Source organism: Saccopteryx leptura, chromosome 3 (genome assembly GCF_036850995.1).
Source record: "Saccopteryx leptura isolate mSacLep1 chromosome 3, mSacLep1_pri_phased_curated, whole genome shotgun sequence".
Lineage (NCBI taxonomy): Eukaryota > Metazoa > Chordata > Mammalia > Chiroptera > Emballonuridae > Saccopteryx > Saccopteryx leptura.
In genome coordinates, this window is record NC_089505.1 from 284,674,759 (window position 1) to 284,692,579 (window position 17,821).

At 48.5% G+C, this 17,821-nt stretch overlaps 1 protein-coding gene across 1 annotated transcript in view; it reads left to right on the forward strand.

Annotated features, from left to right (window-relative positions):
* Positions 1-11,165, forward strand: part of CAPN14 (calpain 14) — a 36,237-nt gene extending 25,072 nt beyond the window's left edge. Inside the window, exons 17-22 of the mRNA XM_066378555.1 lie at positions 2,976-3,040; positions 4,861-4,929; positions 5,593-5,671; positions 6,422-6,538; positions 6,885-6,940; positions 9,595-11,165. Of these exons, the coding sequence (XP_066234652.1) occupies positions 2,976-3,040; positions 4,861-4,929; positions 5,593-5,671; positions 6,422-6,538; positions 6,885-6,940; positions 9,595-9,621 (413 nt within the window). The 3' untranslated portion in view covers positions 9,622-11,165. The remainder of the gene's footprint in view (positions 1-2,975; positions 3,041-4,860; positions 4,930-5,592; positions 5,672-6,421; positions 6,539-6,884; positions 6,941-9,594) is intronic.
* The last annotated feature ends 6,656 nt before the right edge of the window (positions 11,166-17,821 follow it).

Sequence of the window (17,821 nt, forward strand, 5' to 3'; positions counted from 1 at the left end):
AGGTTCAATTCCCAGCCAGGGCACACAGGAGAAGCGCTCATCTGCTTCTTCCCCCTTCCCCCTTCTTCCGCTCTATCTCTTTCTTCCCCTTCCGCAGCCAAGGCTCCATTGGAGCAAAGTTGGTCTGGGTGCTAAGGATGGCTTTATGGCCTCCACCTCAGGCACTAGAATGACTCCAGTTGCAACTGAGCAACAGCCCAGATGGGCAGAGCATCACCCCCTAGTGGGCATGCCGGGTGGATCCTGGTCGGGTACATGCAGGAGTCTGTCTCTCTACCTCCCTGCTTCTCACTTCAGAAAAATACAAAAAAAAAAAAGAGAGAGAAAAGAAAAACTGTACTTATTTCCTCAACAGGACAAATAAATCTTAAATATTGACTAGCTTACCACAAGCTCTCTGATGAGTTCTTATTTAATTTGATCAACCTACAAAAATCTGGAAGGACAGAGCATATCCCTGGTGTGGATGTCTTCAGTGAAGCCTGGGATACATTACTAGGGAAATTTAAAGTTCATATAAGAATATTTTATAAGTGTATTGTGAGCAAGAAAAACACTATTTCTCCATGGAGGAAAATAAACTTCAAAATGAAAAAAATAAGCCCCCCCCCAAAAAAAAAAACTAAAGGGTATTTTCTACCTAACATATGTGATGTCTTCTTCTTTGTATGAAAACAAGACTTCAAACCCAAACAAGTCCAGGGTATTGTATAATTCAGGGCTTAAAATAATTTCCAGATGGTTTCTCAAAGCCTAACTTGGGTAAAAGAGCCAGAAGAAGGGACTCTAGAAATGACAGACTGTAAGAATTCTTTCTCTGCCCCACTTGGGGAAAACAAATCCCAGGGTAATTACCTAGAATTGCACATTAAAACAATTTTTAAATGCCTTGATCAGGCCCTGGCCAGTTGGCTCAGCGGTGGAGCGTCGGCCTGGCGTGCGGGGGACCCGGGTTCGATTCCTGGCCGGGGCACATGGGAGAGGTGCCCATTTGCTTCTCCACCCCCACCCCCTCCTTCCTGTCTGTCTCTCTCTTCCCCTCCCGCAGCCGGGGCTCCATTGGAGCAAAGATGGCCCCGGGCGCTGGGGATGCCTCCTTGGCCTCTGCCCCAGGTGCTGGAGTGGCTCTGGTCGCGGCAGGGCGATGGCCCGGAGGGGCAGAGCATCGCCCCCTGGTGGGCAGAGCATCGCCCCTGGTGGGCGTGCTGGGTGGATCCCGGCCGGGCGCATGCGGGAGTCTGTCTGGCTGTCTCTCCCCGTTTCCAGCTTAAGATTTAAAAAAAATAAAAATAAAAAATAAAATAAAAATAAATGCCTTGATCACAAGTATGCAATATGGTTTTCTAAGGAATATATGGACAAATTGCTTCCATTTAGTTCCTCCGAGAAGGGTTCTGGGTTGATAGATCAGGGAGCTACAGTGGATTTGAGTGAAATATTTGGTAAAGTCTTCCATGATAACTGATGAAGCATGGGTTGGAAAGTAACAATATGAGATGATCACTTTGCAAAAGGTATATAAATATAAAACCAGAGGGATAATTCTGTGTTATAGTTGAGTGTTCAGATGTTTGGATGAAGTCTTTGGATTCTGCCCTTGGTTCCCCCTTCCTCTCCTCAGCTTTTACCAATAGCTCAGAAGAGGACACGGAAGGTGAGCTGACCAGATGTGCAGATGGCACATCGCGGGAGGAATCGTTACCGCAGACGGCAGAATTGAAATTTAGAATGTTCACTGCAAGCTCTGCCCAAACCAAAAAGATGAAATGAGTCAGGATGATAACGAGTCCAAACTACCACTCTGTTATTTTTTAAAAATTGGTTGCACAAGTTCCTAACAGAAGAGACCTCATTTTTTTTGTGGCAATTGATCTGAACAGTATCTGGTTAAGTTAGGTGACCCCAAGCTTAACATGAGCTAATAGTTTTAAATTGCTGCTATTAAATAAGCAAATTCTGATCCAGGCTGCATCTCATGGGAACATTTAGATTTGTGTTTTTTAAATTGTGTTCCAAGAAACATTAGAAACCAAGAAGTTTTAGGATGTGTTCCATGAAATAGAAGGGATTGGGTTCTGTGGTCAACTGCGCTTGAGAAATTCTGCATTAAGTAAAATTTTCCTGTTGGCCCCTCATTACCTATCACATACTAAGGTGCCTGATCGATGGAGAAGAGCATCTGTAGATATAATGTATTTCAAATTTGTTTGAACTCAAAACCCTTTCTCTGCAGAACATCTTCCTTGGATCATAATTTGGAAAATGCAGACTGAAAGGTTTGCAAGAGATAGACTCATTATACCCTTAATCACTATACAACTTAATCAAGTTGCATCTGAAGGAGTGTGTGTCAGGCTTGGTACCATATTTCAGAGAGGTTCTGGCAAAGTACCGGTCTGGAAGAGGGCGATGAAGGTTTAGAAACCCTCTCATCTGGGAAATAGAGAAATGTTGAGAAGGAACAAATACCACTTCTGCTTTTCTGGAGGCAGCAGGACTAGTGAGTGGATTTTACAAGATCTTCAGCTGGAATTAACATGGGAAGTCTTTTCTGAATGGAGCTAGCCACCCGCGTGAGCACCCATAACCGACCGACCACCACCAAGACCTCTGAGGAAAGCATTCCCTAATTTAGGTGGGAGCTTGAACAAGTGGATCTCCCAGATCTCTTTCATGGAGCCTGCAACCCTCTGATCCTGGCCCGTGCTGGGTACATAGGGCCACATTCTTCTGTCCTACTCTGTAAACAATGCCAGCCTATGACTGGAGCTCTCCACAGGGATTTACTGTGCAAGTTGGGTGCAGAGATCGCCACCAAGCCTTCCCTCTCTGTCCACGGCTCTTCATCTCTTCCCTTCCCACATAAGTGATTGGAAACTGGCTGGCCCGGGCAGTGCTGTCTTGTCCCGTTCAGAAAAGGGCCATGCTGTGCCATCCTGGGACAGCGTCCATGTACCTTTTCTGTCCCTCTGCAGGTCTGGGCAGCACACAGCCCCTCTTCAGTCTCGATGCCTGCCAGGGGATCCTGGCCCTACTGGACGTATCCTTTCTGGTCTGTGGGAGGACACACACCTCTGGTCGGGAGCTTTGTCCCGAAGCCAGGCTGTCTGGGTTTGAATGCCGACCACAGTGCTTACTAGTTGGATCAACTCAGGCAAGTCCCTTAGCCTCGCAGTGCCTCCAGGTCCTCGCCTGCAGCACGGAGGTGGCATTCAAACCTCCTCGGTAGGTAGGACTGGTGTGAGAATGCAAATGGAATAAGCTAAATACAGTGTTTAGGACCCAGCCGTCCTGGGAAAAGTGACCAATATTAGCTATGAATGACAACGGCCTGACAGTGCGGGGGAGCAGCTGCAGAGCGGTGGTCAGCAACAACCTCCAGACTGACAGGAAACTTGAACAAGAGCGTCAGGGCCCTAAGTGTCTGTCTGGCAAGCAGGCAGTGGCTGCCCCCATCTGCAGGTCAGGAAACCGGAACTCGGGAAGTTCAACAGTTTGCCATGAACTCAGCTTTCCTGGTTCTCAGCCCTGTGATTTTTCTAGCAAACCTTCTGCCTATCTCAGTGGACACTGTAATCAAAGTTTGGTTGTCATACAACAGATAGGCATGTAGAACGGATAGTTTGTGTGTGTGGCAGTGGGGAGGGGTTGCAAATATTAATACAAAACTCAGCCTTTGCAGAAACTTTGCAGAGGACACGGACAGCATGGGATGGTGGTCCGGTGTACAGGCATTGGAGAGGGCCGACTTGTCAGCAGCTGCATGAACTTGGATGTGATCAGACTCTCTGAGACCCTCATTTCATCATCCATAATGGGCAAGTTAACACCTATCTCACCTACCAGGTGGAAATGAAGTATCATAGATAAAGCAAGTAACTCAGAGCTAGACCCATTCTAATGGTGGTTTGTGGACCCAGTCTCTCTAATGCAAGAGTGTTGGGACGTGATCTATGAGGCTAATCATTAAGCTTTTAGAAAAATTTTTTCTATTGATTGAAAGAGAAAGAGGTCTGACCTGTGGTGGCGCAGTGGATAAAGCGTCGACCTGGAAATGCTGAGGTCGCCGGTTTGAAACCCTGGGCTTGCCTGGTCAAGGCACATATGGGAGTTGATGCTTCCAGCTCCTTCCCCCTGTCTCTCTCTCCTCTCTCTCTGTCTCTCTCTCTCTCCTCTCTAAAATGAATAAATAAAAATTAAAAAGAAAAAGAAAAACATTTATCTTAAAAAAAAAGAAAGAAAGAGGAAGAGAGAGAGAAGCAGGAGGAAGAAAGAGAGAGAGAAAGAGAGGGAGGGAGGGAGAAGCATCAACTCCTTGTTTCATTTAGTTGTTCCATTAGTTGTGTACTCATTGATCGCTTCTTATACATACCCTGACTGGGGACAGAACCCAAGACCTCAGTGCCCCGGGACGATGCTCTGTCCACTGAGCAGCACAGCCAGGGCTTAAGCTTTTAACTTTTCATAAAATGACTGAATATAAGAAGCATCCTTAGCCACCTGACTCCATCCATAAGTTGCTTTTTAACAATAATGAAGTTACTGTTTTTTATTTAAATCACATCAAATGTGCCACATGAAAAGATCCCGCTTCACTAAATGGTAGCTGTGGTCATTGCCCCACCGCTGCCACCATCAGCACTTCTCCCCACGCTGCTGTGGTCCCGCTTACTCTGTCCTTTCCTAGCAAGTGCCAGGGAGCCCCGGGCCGGACTCTCTACCCAGGAGAGGCCACTAGGGACATCTGACGTTGAATGGGGCTGTATACAAATTGCACACTGTTGTCTGGAGCTCCAGTCGCTGCCTCCAGAGGCATAGATGACACTACCCTGCCGGCTTTGACCTTAATCCTGCTACCAGCTTAATGCATCAGGTACCGTGAGCATCCAGGAATTCAGGGACCTGTGGAAGCAGCTGATGCTCTATCAGGTAAGAACAAGTTCTGACCAATCTCCTCACAGGATGCTGCAGACATAGCAATTCTGCAAAGGATGTAAGGTACTTACTTCTCTCATTTTTAACCCTTTATATACCCAACTACTCACCAATCTTCTCCACTCTCCCTCCAGTGAGACCTCCTTCTCCCCCTCACAAACTCAGAGAGCCTATTACACTAATCTCCTGAATTTTAAAAGCTCCATCTGATCAGATCACATCCTTACTGAAAGCTTCGTGAGACTCCCCATGGCCTTCAGAGGAAGTCCGTACTCCTTAGCGCGATAGTCCTTCATAAATTGGCTTCTTTCTACTTTTCCAATCATAACTCACAACTCTCCCCCTTGTCTCCTGAGTCATAAAGTTGGAAGCCCTTTTAAGGTTGGTTAATGTACTTATATTAGGCATATTTATGTAAACCCAGACTGTATCCCCTGCGACCGAAAGACTGGTGATCCCTTTCTCAGAAGCCTTAAGAGGAAGTGGGAGAGGTGGTCGGATCGACCCTCTGCCGTGCTCCTCCGCGGGCAGCAGGACTTGCCGATGGGACCTCCAGTCTCCAGTGGTCCTTCCTCTGCATCACTGACTCTGGGCACCGAGGGGCTCTCAGGTGGTGCTTGGAAATGCCTGGCTTCCTTAACATTTGGCTCTTCATAGGCGGTTTTCCACAAGCAAGACAATAATGCGTCAGGATGCCTGAACTGGGCCCAGCTGCGGGCCGCCATGAAAGACGCAGGTGCGTGTGAGGGGCTGGTACTGCAGTTTATGAACGAGGAGGTGGGGTCTGGTGCTGCAGTGCATGAATGGGGAAGGGGCGGTGTTGCTTGACAGTCTGAAGTAATTCTCCCATCCAAATACTAACCAGGCCCGACCCTGCTTAGCTTCCGAGATCAGACGAGATCGGGCGCGTTCAGGGTGGTATGGCCATAGACATTCTGGAGTAATTCTAATGCACAAAGTTCCTCCCTGAGTTCAGAGATCCAAACACATGGGTCCCCAAATAACAGAAACATTTATTATTATCACTACAATCATTGCTGACAATTATTGAGGGTTCGCACATCCGTACTCTCATTTAATCTCCAGCCATGCCCTGTGCTAATCCCCACTTTACAGAGGAAGAAATTGAAGCTCAGGGAAGCTAGGTAACTTGCCTGGGATTTAAATTCAGTACCACAAGGCTCCAGAGCAGATGCTCTTGACCCCTAATAGACTGCTGCTTCTGGCCTTCAAGGCCAGTAACCCACTTGATAAAAAGATCCTCATGCTGGTTGCCCAGGGGGGCAGGAACAAGGAATGGAGATAAACTAAAATGAATGGACTAAATAATTAAGCAACTCACAAGGAAGCTCGTAAAAGAAGATCCCCATGTTTTTAGGAGTCAGGTCCCAGAAAAGGAAGGACAATTTAAGGGGTCACAAATGGGACGGGAGCTGGGTATGAGGTCCCGTCCCCAGCACCCATGGCAGGAATCCATTCAATGCAGGACTCGTGCTCAACGATGACGTCTGCCTGCTGATGCTTATCCGCTACGGCGGCCCCAAACTCCAGATGGACTTTGTCAGCTTTGTCCACTTGATGCTGCGTGCGGAGAAGATGGAGAGTGAGCTGGCGGGAAGGAGGGAGGGGAGGGGCTTCCTCTGCAGGTTCCTGGATTGCCCACGTGTCCCCAGTTCAAACAGGAGGGAGAGCAGCCACCAGTGCAGAAAGGACTGGTGGCCAGGGAGCAACGGGGAGCTCTGGCTACCTGCCTGTGACACCTGGTGGCACCTGCCCAAACCAATTCACACCCTGCCTTGTCCAGAGGCAATGGTTTGAGGTAGCTCACTTACCATAAGTGTGAGGTGCTTCCACAATTGGGTTCCCAGGTGAGGGGACCTATGGAAGGAACTAGTTCATAATATTTTCAAAACACATTAGCTACATTTATTTGTTCTGCATTTTCACAGGTGTCTTTCAAAACTTAACCCAAGATGGCAAAGGGATATACCTCCAAAAGCCAGAGGTAAGACTGTCTCTATGGGGACGCATCACGTCATCTAAGGTAGAGGGGGCACTGCAGGTCCAGGCTCCTGTGAAGAAAGGTTTGGGCCCTTCATTCTGCTGAGCTCATAATGTGGTACTGAATTCACTTCATATATTCATTCATTCATTCATTCATTCACTAGATATTTACCTAGCATCCACTCTGTGCGAGTCACGTGGGAGGGGAACAGTAGACTGACTCAGTGTACCCAATGGCTCTGACCACTATAATGCCATGTGATGAACCCACACAACTTCAGAGGTGACAACAGCACTTATTTGACTCCCCAGTCACATGCTGGGAGTCAGCAGGTCTCAGCTGGCTGACTAGTGATTATGGGGGAGTCTGGGACTTTTCTGGCACCTTCAAATGAGGAAGCTCTGGCCAGGTTTGTCCTTCTCAGGACAACGGCAGGAGCAAAGAGGAGTGAGCTGAAACATGCAAGGTCTCCAACTCTGAGGACGACACACCTTGCAACTCATTCTGTTATCCGAAGCAAGTCACATGGCTAAGCCCATTTCCAATGTATGGGCAACTGGCCTTCTCTGTCATGGGAAGAACTTCAGAGTCACGTACAGAGGGCTTGGAGGCAGAGAGGGTGAAGACCTGGACCAGCAATGAACTTGAGCACCGACAGTCATAGGAGGTCTGGTCTAGGTAGCATGCTCCACAAAGGCCTTCTGGAGGAGGTAACATGAACGCTGAAACCTCAAAAATAAGAGGGAGCCAGGCAAGCAGAGTGGAGAGCGGGAAAGGCCCAGGCCAGAGGGAACAGTAAGGACAGCCCTGGCTAGAGTACAGGAATGAGCGAAGTGGCTCAGAGTCTCACAAGATTAATACGGACAGACCAGAAATAAACCTCATTTCCAGAGCTGGCTTAGCCTTTGCCACATGGAAAGGGATTCTAACCCAGTCTCTGTGCCCTTATCTCGAATCTCATGTAGCAGGTGCTTGGCTCATGTTTGCTGATGAATGAGGTGATATGCTAAGGAGAAGACCAATCTGTGCCTGACACCAGTTGTCTTCCCCAATCTTCCAACCTGCATGGGATTGTCACACACCTGCTTTGTGACAGATGTGCTGCTAGGTGGTGTTCACTGCAAAGACAGGGAGTCTGGAGTCTGTTCTTGCTTTCTAAAATACATCCTCTGTTTGGGCTGCTTAGCAGGGCCTACTAAAAGCTGGGGTTTCTTCTTTGACCTCAAATGTCCATTTTATGGAGTGTCTGTCTAAGACATAGGGACCCTCAGCTTGTGTCTCTCCTCAAGCACTCCCATGTTTAAAGGTGAAGGTGGGATTCAGCAGAAGGGGCAATGGTTAGACTCTTCTGAGCACATCCCCACCTAAGATCCCCAGGGTCACCTCCTGATCCCAAGCAGTCCTTCCATAGTGTAGACTCAGAACTGGGAGAGCAGGGCCTGACCAGGAGGTGGCGCAGTGGATAGAGCATCAAACTGGGACGCAGAGGACCCAGGTTCAAAACCCTGAGGTTGCCAGCTAGAGCGCGGGCTCATCTGGTTTGAGCAAAGCTCACCAGCTTGGACCCAAGGTCACTGGCTTGAGCAAGGGGTCACTCGCTCTACTGTAGTTCCCCGGTCAAGGCACATATGAGAAAGCAATCAATGAACAGCTGAGGTGCCACAACAAAGAACTGATGCTTCTCATCTCTCTTCGTTCCTGTCTGTCTGTCCTTATCTGTCCCTCTCTCTGACTCTCTCTCTGTCTCTGTCAAAGAACTGGGAGAGCAGGACAGCATGGTGTGCAGCTGAAACAGGACAGCTCACAGCCTGGGTAGGCTGGCAGTGCAAGGTGCGGTGATGGGAGGATGCTTGGCCTGAGACCTGGCTGACCCCACAGCACTCTTGTCACTAAGAAGTCATGTTAAAACTCCGGGCCTCACCTCCCTGTGTGAGTAAGGAGTGGGCTGGGCCAGGGGCTCCTCGCCAGCTCTGACCATTTCCGGTTTCACGAGGAGGAGGTCCTCAGGCCAACCAAGGAGCTCTGCAGGGTGTGGCAACCAACCTACTGAAATTTCCCTCTGGAGTTTTCTGTGACAGCATTGGTAACTTACTTCACCAATGTCATCTTAATCATCACCATCAGTAGCATGATCATTTGGGTGTAATTAGCCTGGGGAGTGGTTTCTCCAGATGTCCCCTCGATGTGAATTAGAGGGACCATTCATCACACCCACATAAAGCTGTCAGACAAATGGGGCTATAAATGTAAACATGTAGAATATGCTCTAATGGATTCCTGTTACCCAGTCAGTCCATACACCTGCACATGCAGCTGTCACGAGCGTGCCAAATTGAGTTTGCGGGGAAGAAGGGCTCTGAGAATTGAATGCAGCATCAGCCTGTATCTGGGCTATCATCATTCACAGGCACCGTGAGAAGTCAAGGTTGATTATATTTCAGGTTGATTTATACTTACTACCAGATGGCAGGGTCCCTCTGGCTAACCTATCCATTAATGTCCTGACTCCGTGGCTTTGCAGGAGTGTGGGATGGGGGGAAGCCCCAAGTCCCATGTCAGGCTCTGGGACTCGGTGACTGAAAATTAGAGCAGCCTTAACAGAATGTCAGAAGTTGGGCTGAACTGACCATAACTTGCTTCCCTCTTCTGTCCAGTGGCTGATGATGACTCTGTACTCCTGAGAAGTCTGGAGCGCCGTCTTCCCTCCCTGAGGACTCTCCGGGTGGCCCACAGTAGCCATTACCTGGAACAAAAACCTATGCTCAACTCACTTACTGTTCTTCAGGACCACGTCTCCAGTTGGGAAGACTTCTCTTCTGTAGATCACCTTTTTGGATGGCCAGTGTACAGAAAGGGAAGGGAGGTAGCAAAGATTGCCTTGGACTTGTAAAGTCCAGCTCTTGTGTCCCTGTGGCCACGACCTTGTTGCAAACAGAGATGGTACCTGACATGGCCTAAGCAATGTGACTCCAGAATTGGTGTCTTAGCCTCCATACAGCAATGGTCTCCTCACGGTCCAATTTAAATGACTTAAGGCATGCCAAGTGTCATCACATTTGGAGTGATGGTCTAGGCTTCAGGCTTTGAAGAGGAAATGCTATGTCCTTAGATGGCGGCAGCCTCTGTGAACTGGTGGAGGCACAGGCTGTGTTCCAACTGTTTGAGTACAGGGTGGGGATATGTTGAGATCTTTAAGAACATGGAAAATAACAGAATAGAATTGGCAGGGTCCAGGTGGGATGGGCTGGCTCTGGCATCTAGGTCACTGGGTGGTCTTCTGGCAATAACTCTAGATGATTGGCGCTGGTGGTGTAGGGGAGTTCTTAAAGGTCTTTCTGTATGGACAGGTGTCAGTCTACTTGATCTATGGACTATCAGATTCATTTCAAATCAGTCCAAAAATGCTCTGTGTCCCTACTTCAAAGAGTAACAATAAACCCATGCTCCATCACAGAGTTAGTCAGCGGATGGCCAGTATATCTGATTTTGGAACTAAGCCACACCTCACGTTCACAGTGTGCCTACCAGTCCAGAACCCCGGTGGGAATCCAGGACAAGGGCCGGTTCCCAAAGCCCAGGCACTGTACCCAGAGGTTAGCACTTCCCGGCTGTTCATTAACATTCCATTTCCTTAATTTACAAACTGTTCTCACACACATGGCTATCTGGTTTCCAAGTCCTTAGCAGACTACAGGAGAAGGCTGAATAATGGGATAAAAGTATGTCCATTGGAAGAACCAAAGGAAATTTCACAGCCTGATCGATGGCTACTGTCAGAGAAGGAGGGAGCACTTTCAAAGCGTAGCCTACGGAGGTAGAATAGTATATTTAGAGAAATCTGTACTTCTTCCAAATGGTAAAAGGTAAAGTGATCTGCCATAAAGTGCCAGATATTACTGATTAAGTATTACTGATTTTTATAAATGATAATCATGTATTTATAGTCTTTGAAAGATTTTTATGTCAGCCCTGGCCGGTTGGCTCAGTGGTAGAGCGTCGGCCTGGCGTGCAGAAGTCCCGGGTTTGATTCCCAGCCAGGGCACACAGGAGAAGCGCCCATCTGCTTCTCCACCCCTCCCCCTCTCCTTCCTCTCTGTCTCTCTCTTCCTCTCCCGCAGCCGAGGCTCCATTGGAGCAAAGATGGCCCTGGCGCTGGGGATGGCTCCTTGGCCTCTACCCCAGGCGCTTGAGTGACTCTGGTCGCAACAGAGCAATGCCCTGGAGGGGCAGAGCATCGCCCCCTGGTGGGCAGAGCGTTGCCCCCTGGTGGGCGTGCCAGGTGGATCCCGGTCGGGTGGATCCCGGTCGGGCGCATGCGGGAGTCTAACTGTCTCTCCCCGTTTCCAGCTTCGGAAAAATACAAAAAAAAAAAAAAAAAAAAAAAAGATTTTTATGTCTTTATTTATGAATATCTCTGTTTAATATTTGTTTTAATTAAATAGTTACTACTTTAGTCCATAAAGAGACTTTTGGATTTTTTTGGGAGGGTGGGTGGGTATTGGGAAGGCGGTACCATTAGTTCATTCATGCTACTTGGACTACAGTATGATGGTTTTGCTTGGTGCAGATGGGATCTGTATCCAAATTAAATATGACTTCTTGGCGGTCCAAACTGCCCTTTTATGCCATTCACGTGTTGCTCTCACCCCCAAGTTTATGTATCGCTATGGCAACTCAGAGATGCCTTGTGCCCTGCAGACCAGCACCCCATGATTCCCTCCACCACTGCCCACAGCTGAGTACTGGGGATCAGGGGCAAAGCCATCTCCTCACCCACATATACCTTTCCCATATTTTGTCACTTCAGGGCATGGGGAGCAGGGAGCCAGGCAAGTAAATATCTGGGACAGGATAGAATGGGAAAGGGTCAGGATGAAGTCATGCTGAAGGTCTGGGTGGTGGACATCAGCAATTCCCAGAAGTTGAAAGCCAAAGCTGATCATGAGCAAGACTAGTGGGAAGTGAGCACACCAGAAGTCCAGTGGAGGAGGTCTGAGGAGCCAGTCCTCAAGTGCCGAGACAGGTGAGGTCACGGAGCCCAGAGGGTTGGGTTGACCACCATAGTCCAGCCCAAGCACATAGGGCATACATCAGGGTGAATATTGTCCTAGGCTTTCAAAAATCTTAGGGGGGAAAAAAATAACTCTAAGTGGTGAAAGAAAAGGACAGGACATGAGGGGCTAAAATGCCCTTTCTTCAGCCCTGTTTAAAATTTTTCTTTCTTCCATGTTCTGTATAAAAAATTCAGACACCAAAGAGAGCCTTGCAGATCCTAGGTGGGGCCGGGCAGGGCGGCAGCAGCCGACTGTAAACAGCACTGCTTTCCTGCTGTTATCACGCTGGGTTAGAGAAATGATTGTAGCCTCCAGGATTTCCAAGCCGATGTTTCCCCAGTGAAATAGATGTGTTTATATTTATAATGGAAAAAGGAGGAAATGAGTTTTATGACTTATGGGTACGTAAACACGGGCCAGCTCTGCCTGGCTCTGAGGAGGGCAGCCTGTGAGCCCAGCTCCGGGAAATGGCCCTCTGGGCTCACGGGCCCCAGCCCCAGAGTTACCACCTCTTTTCTAGGGTCCTGAGGATGGAGGGGGCACAAAATTCAATGGGAATGAGAGCGAGGAGAGGTTGAGAAGGAACATTCTAGCAGTGTGGCATTGGACCTCAGTTTACTCATTTGTAAAATGGAGCCCAAAATGTCTATATCACTGGGTCATCGTGAAGATGACACAATGCCCGCACGCTGTAGGCACTCATAAATGAAGCTCCTCTTTCTTCCCTTGAGCAGCATAGTATTTTTAGCAACTCTTATTATTTATCCTTATTTTTGTTTAAAGAACACAGTCCCTCACATTGACTGCTCTTCTGGAACATGCAAGTTTCCATCCTCCATTTTTACTCTCTTCTTTCTCCACCTTTCCCTTCTGAATGAATCAAGCCACTCCTTGAAGTGTGACCTCAGCAGGGATGTCTCAGTCTTCAGTGTCAGGGACCCAGTTCCAGGGACCTCTGAAAAACTGGCCATCTTGTTATTAAAGCCCCACTGAAGTCAAACAGACAAGGGACCCTGCCCTCTGCTCACCTTGAACCTCAGTGGGAGCAGAAGGTTTACTCCTCAGAGCCCCAGATGGTTCACGAGGGGTTAAAGGTCGATGAAAAGTGAGAACAACACTCCCCTCACAGGGTGAGTATCATATGATAACATAGGATTTGATCCTGGCATTTGGCAGTGTACTTAATATGAGTTCAATCTGATTTCTCTGAGGAAAGGGGGTGGGGTGGGGTACCTTTCTTTCTACATCTGTGGCATGTGCTGAGGCTGTGCTATCACTAGATGGCGCTCTGGCCCTACAGAAGGGCTCCTTCAAGGCAGCGGGACTGCAGATGACAGCCTTAGCCCTCAGGCTGCTAAACCCGGGCTGATTTAGTGCTTTCAGGTAGTGACAGTGAAAGGTCTGTGAGCAGGGAGAGGTGGCCCGTCCTGGGCCGGACCTAGAGCAAGGTGAGGCTGGTTGTTGAGTCCTTGTCTCCTTCCTAAGCCTCAGCGCACACAGCTTCTCCTGTGAGTCCGGGACAAGGAGGCCAGCCGTCGTGGGCTGTGAAATGGGAAACACACTTGACAAGATGACTCAAGCTAGATTCTCTCTGCCACCAACAGGATTTTGTGATGGTGTGGCCTTAGGAAAGTCATTTAACCTCTCCGAGTGTCAGTGTACTCATCTTCTGATTGGGGATGGTAACCCCCCCCCCCCAGGATGGTGGCAACAATTAAATACGATTGGGAATGTGAACAAGCTTTGCATATTGTAAAGTGGGGTTCACAGTTGGGGATTACTGTTTTAGCAACAGTAACATGTGCTGTATTTGAGAATATGATTTTACTCACTAGAAGAAACAAATGCAGGATAGATAAAAACTAAGTGTAGAGGCAAATGGCTTGAAAGACATGAGACAGGCAGAGAAAGTGAGCCAGGTCTGTTAACACAGTAAGCAGACAATTGAGTGGGCACTGAATATTCATGATCCACACTAAATATACATGAGCATGTGACACACCGAATAGGATACATCAAGCACACATGAAGCCCACGAGCCTTTCTTTTCTTTTCTTTTTTTTTTTTTACAGAGCAGAGAGTAAGAGAGAGGGATAGACAGGGACAGACAGACAGGAACGGAGAGAGATGAGAAGCATCAATCATCAGTTTTTCTTTTTTTTTTTTTTTTTTTTTTAAATATTTTATTTATTGATTTTTTGAGAGAGAGAGGAGTGAGAGAGAGAGAGAGAAGGGGGAGGAGCAGGAAGCATCAACTCCCATATGTGCCTTGACCAGGCAAGCCCAGGGTTTTGAACCGGCGACCTCAGTGTTCCAGGTCGACGCTTTATCCCACTGCGCCACCACAGGTCAGGCAATCATCAGTTTTTCGTTACAACACCTTAGTTGTTCACTGATTGCTTTCTCATATGTGCCTTGACTGTGGGCCTTCAGCAGACCGAGTAACCTCTTGCTCGAGCCAGCAACCTCAGGTTCGAGCTGGTGAGCTTTTGCTCAAACCAGATGAGCCTGCATTCAAACTGGCGACCTCGGGGTCTCGAACCTGGGTCCTCGGCATCCCAGTCCAACGCTCTATCCACTGCTCCACCGCCTGGTCAGGCCCACGAGCCTTTCAATCTTCACAGCTGCCCCATTGGAGATTCCCATACGGTCCCATTTTAACCCCTTGAGATGCAGATAAACCTCCACGGCTTTCAGCTGACCAACTGCGAAGCTGCAGCTGTGGCCAGCTGTCCCGCCCTCATGTCTCTCTGATTGGCCAGCACCTTCTGTCTTCTGGGCTCCTTGCTGAAGCCACCCCATCAGCAGGAAGGGCTGATGTGATGGAGGGCAGGGCACGCAAACATTGCGTACCCAGGACTCAGTCCTGTGGTGCCTCTACCCCACTCCTTTGTCATCCAAGTTTGTTTGCTACCCCACCTCCCTAATGAACCACGTGATCTGAGCCTCCTGCTTTGGTCTACAAGCTCTTCTGTTTGGGGACTGGAATCATTCGCTGGTAGTGGACATGGGGGCTACATACAGCTGCATCAGGTAATTTCCCCATGACACCTGGGGCCAGGACGGGGTCGAGGGCTGGGGCAGGATGACTGTGTACTTCAAACTATTGAGCTTGGCTACTGAGATATGGGTGCTGGGTCCACATGTGTGGTTGGCAAAGGGGGCCCTCACGCCCCCCTCACCACCAGCCCTGAGCAGGTAGACCACCTCCCTGCAGAATGCTCGGCAATAGGCTGTCTGCAGTGCTCCCCGCAGAGGGTAGGGGGCAGAGCTGAGCTGAGCATGGTCAGTTATTTCCAAATCAAGTAAATCTCTCAAGCTTCATATTACAGGGAAGAAACCTAGCCTGAGCACAGGATTCTCAGATGCTTACAGCCTGCACTTTCCACAGTTGAGATGTTGTCCTTCTCCTGTTCCACCCCACCATCTGTATCCTCAGTCTACCCAGCCAAGGACAGTCTCCATGGAGCCAGTTCCCAGGATTTCTAGTCATTTCTTGGAGATGCTCAGCACCCCTCCTAATGCCTTTGTGGCTTTGTACATCATAGATTAGAAGTAATCAGATCGTTTTTAGACAAATGAACCGTGTTGGAAATCCCCTTATTAAGAGGCAGTGTGAGGCTACAGAAGCAGGCTAATATTCCAACGGCGGCCTCCAAGGGGCTGTACCCTAACTAGACCGTCACTATTCAAGGCTGAGCTGGTGAGAAATCACTGTGTCAGGGCACCTAGAAATGACCAGGCTGGGAAGCTGGGTCCCCACCAGTCATGCTCATGTGCTTGTAATGTGTCCTGGGAATTCCATCCACCAGTTGTCATTGAAGGATGCCCCTTTAGAGTGACCAGATGCTTATGCCCACCCTCCAAGAAGGGCCACCTCTGGGCTCCTGGCAAAGCAAACAGATCATTACATGGCTAAACAGACTTCAAGCCCAGGGAGTGAGGTGAGTGTGAGCTGCGGCAGCACGGGCCTTTCTAGTGATTAAATATATATTTGTGTTGCCAGATGCACACACTTTTTTTGTACCCCCCCCCCCCCCAGACAGCCCACCCCACAGTGGTGAGCTGTGCTTCCTGACTGTGCCATAATCAGCTGTCAGTTACTTTCACCCATCTGTCTGCACTTTTATGACATCACCTTCCTCGGAACACATGGAACTCTCCTGGCCGGCCACGCTCAGTTTACAGATGGGTTTATGTTGACTGCATTTTTGAGTGGCTGCTTCCCTGAGTGTTCAGGGTGGGCCCCTACTTCACCAGTGGGCACTCGCACAGTCACCCCCACAGCCCAATTTACTCCCGGGACAGTTAATCCCCATCAGGAGGAGTGTGGGTTCCCATTAGGCTTGATCAAAGGGACTTTCTGATTCTCCCTTCCCTTCAAGCACCACATGTGTTGATTTATTTAACTAATAGCTGTTGCCTTTAATGTTGCTTGTAGCTCATGGGAGCTCGTATAAATATCTTTTAAGCCAAAAACAACAGGAAGTGTGCTGGGGCCTCAGGCAGAGCCAACCTTTGAGTTTAAGAGTTTGGGATTTTGAATTTGAAATCTTTTCCTCCCCTTAAAAGAATTTTTTTTTTAAAGTAAGCAAACAAGTGTTTGTTGTTAACAGACATTTAAAAGTGAATTTTTAGAAGAAACAAAGACCTTAGAAATAAACTCCAGGTCTTTATCTTCAAGGATAAACTCCTCCCCCCTTGACACCCACATTTATGGACTGTCATTTGGGAATTATCTGTTTCCCATGGTTTGGGTTCAGTCTTGTTGAGAAGAGCTCTCACTGTAAAGCCCATTCCTAAGGTGTTGGGCAGATAAAATGTATTATGCTCACTTTGTTAAAGATAACACGAGGAGGCCATCGCCCAGGTGATATTAATGTGTGTTGGGGTGGGCTAAAGGCAGGCAGAATCCTTGTAGCCTGGGGCTTGGTTTTGGGATTAAGCCTTTCCCACCCTTTTTGATGTGGGAAATCATGCCTCAGAGAAGTGACTTTGTATTAGAGACTTCCCTATTTTGTATATTGGATTAGAGGTTGTGAAGCTACAATATAAAGTAGGGGCAGAATGGGAGTTGGCTCTCTTGGTTCCTGGAATGATTATCATGAGAGAGCAGAGGGAGCAGAGAAGAGAGCAGCGGAAAGAGGCCATGTGGCCAGGAGAAGCAGCCAAGATGGCGGAGTGCTGAGTGAGATGCCAGTTTGTGTAGAGTTTGTATCTGGGACAAGGAAGGAGATGGGGAACTGAGGAGAATAAGGCTGCTGAGCTAGACACCTTTGATTCTAGGAAACTCGGATAAGTCAGTGGCTTTGTGAGCACTGAATGTGAGTGGGTTTTGGAGCCCAGTGTGTATTTTTACTTGCCCGCCAAGTGCAAGCTAGAATTAAAGACTATGGCCTATCAGCTTTTGGCTCCGTTGTTTCTTTACCGACTGTCTGAATCCAATGTGAACCTGCATGGGCCAGGAGGCTGCTGTGATGGTAGCCCTGGCTTCTGGCTTTACATAAGGAAAGTGTTCTTTAAAGGAGCCAGTTTGCTTCAAAGCAGGTTCTTAACTCAATTGCTGACTTGGTTTAAAAGATATGACTCTGGAGGTTTAAGTAATGTTAAAGGGTACCTGGGTATTCTCGGGGGGTCTGCCCAATGGGAACTGTAAATCGGAATTACTGGGGAGGTTTTTGTTGGAATCCATGGGAGTCCGAAAGACCAGAGTAACAGGCTTTATTGAAAGGAAGAAAGGAACCCTGCCGGGCACTTCTGGGGGGGGGGGGGAGAAGAGCACCGGTTACAGACTAGGGGCGAGTTATATAGTGTTTGGGAGAGCCTG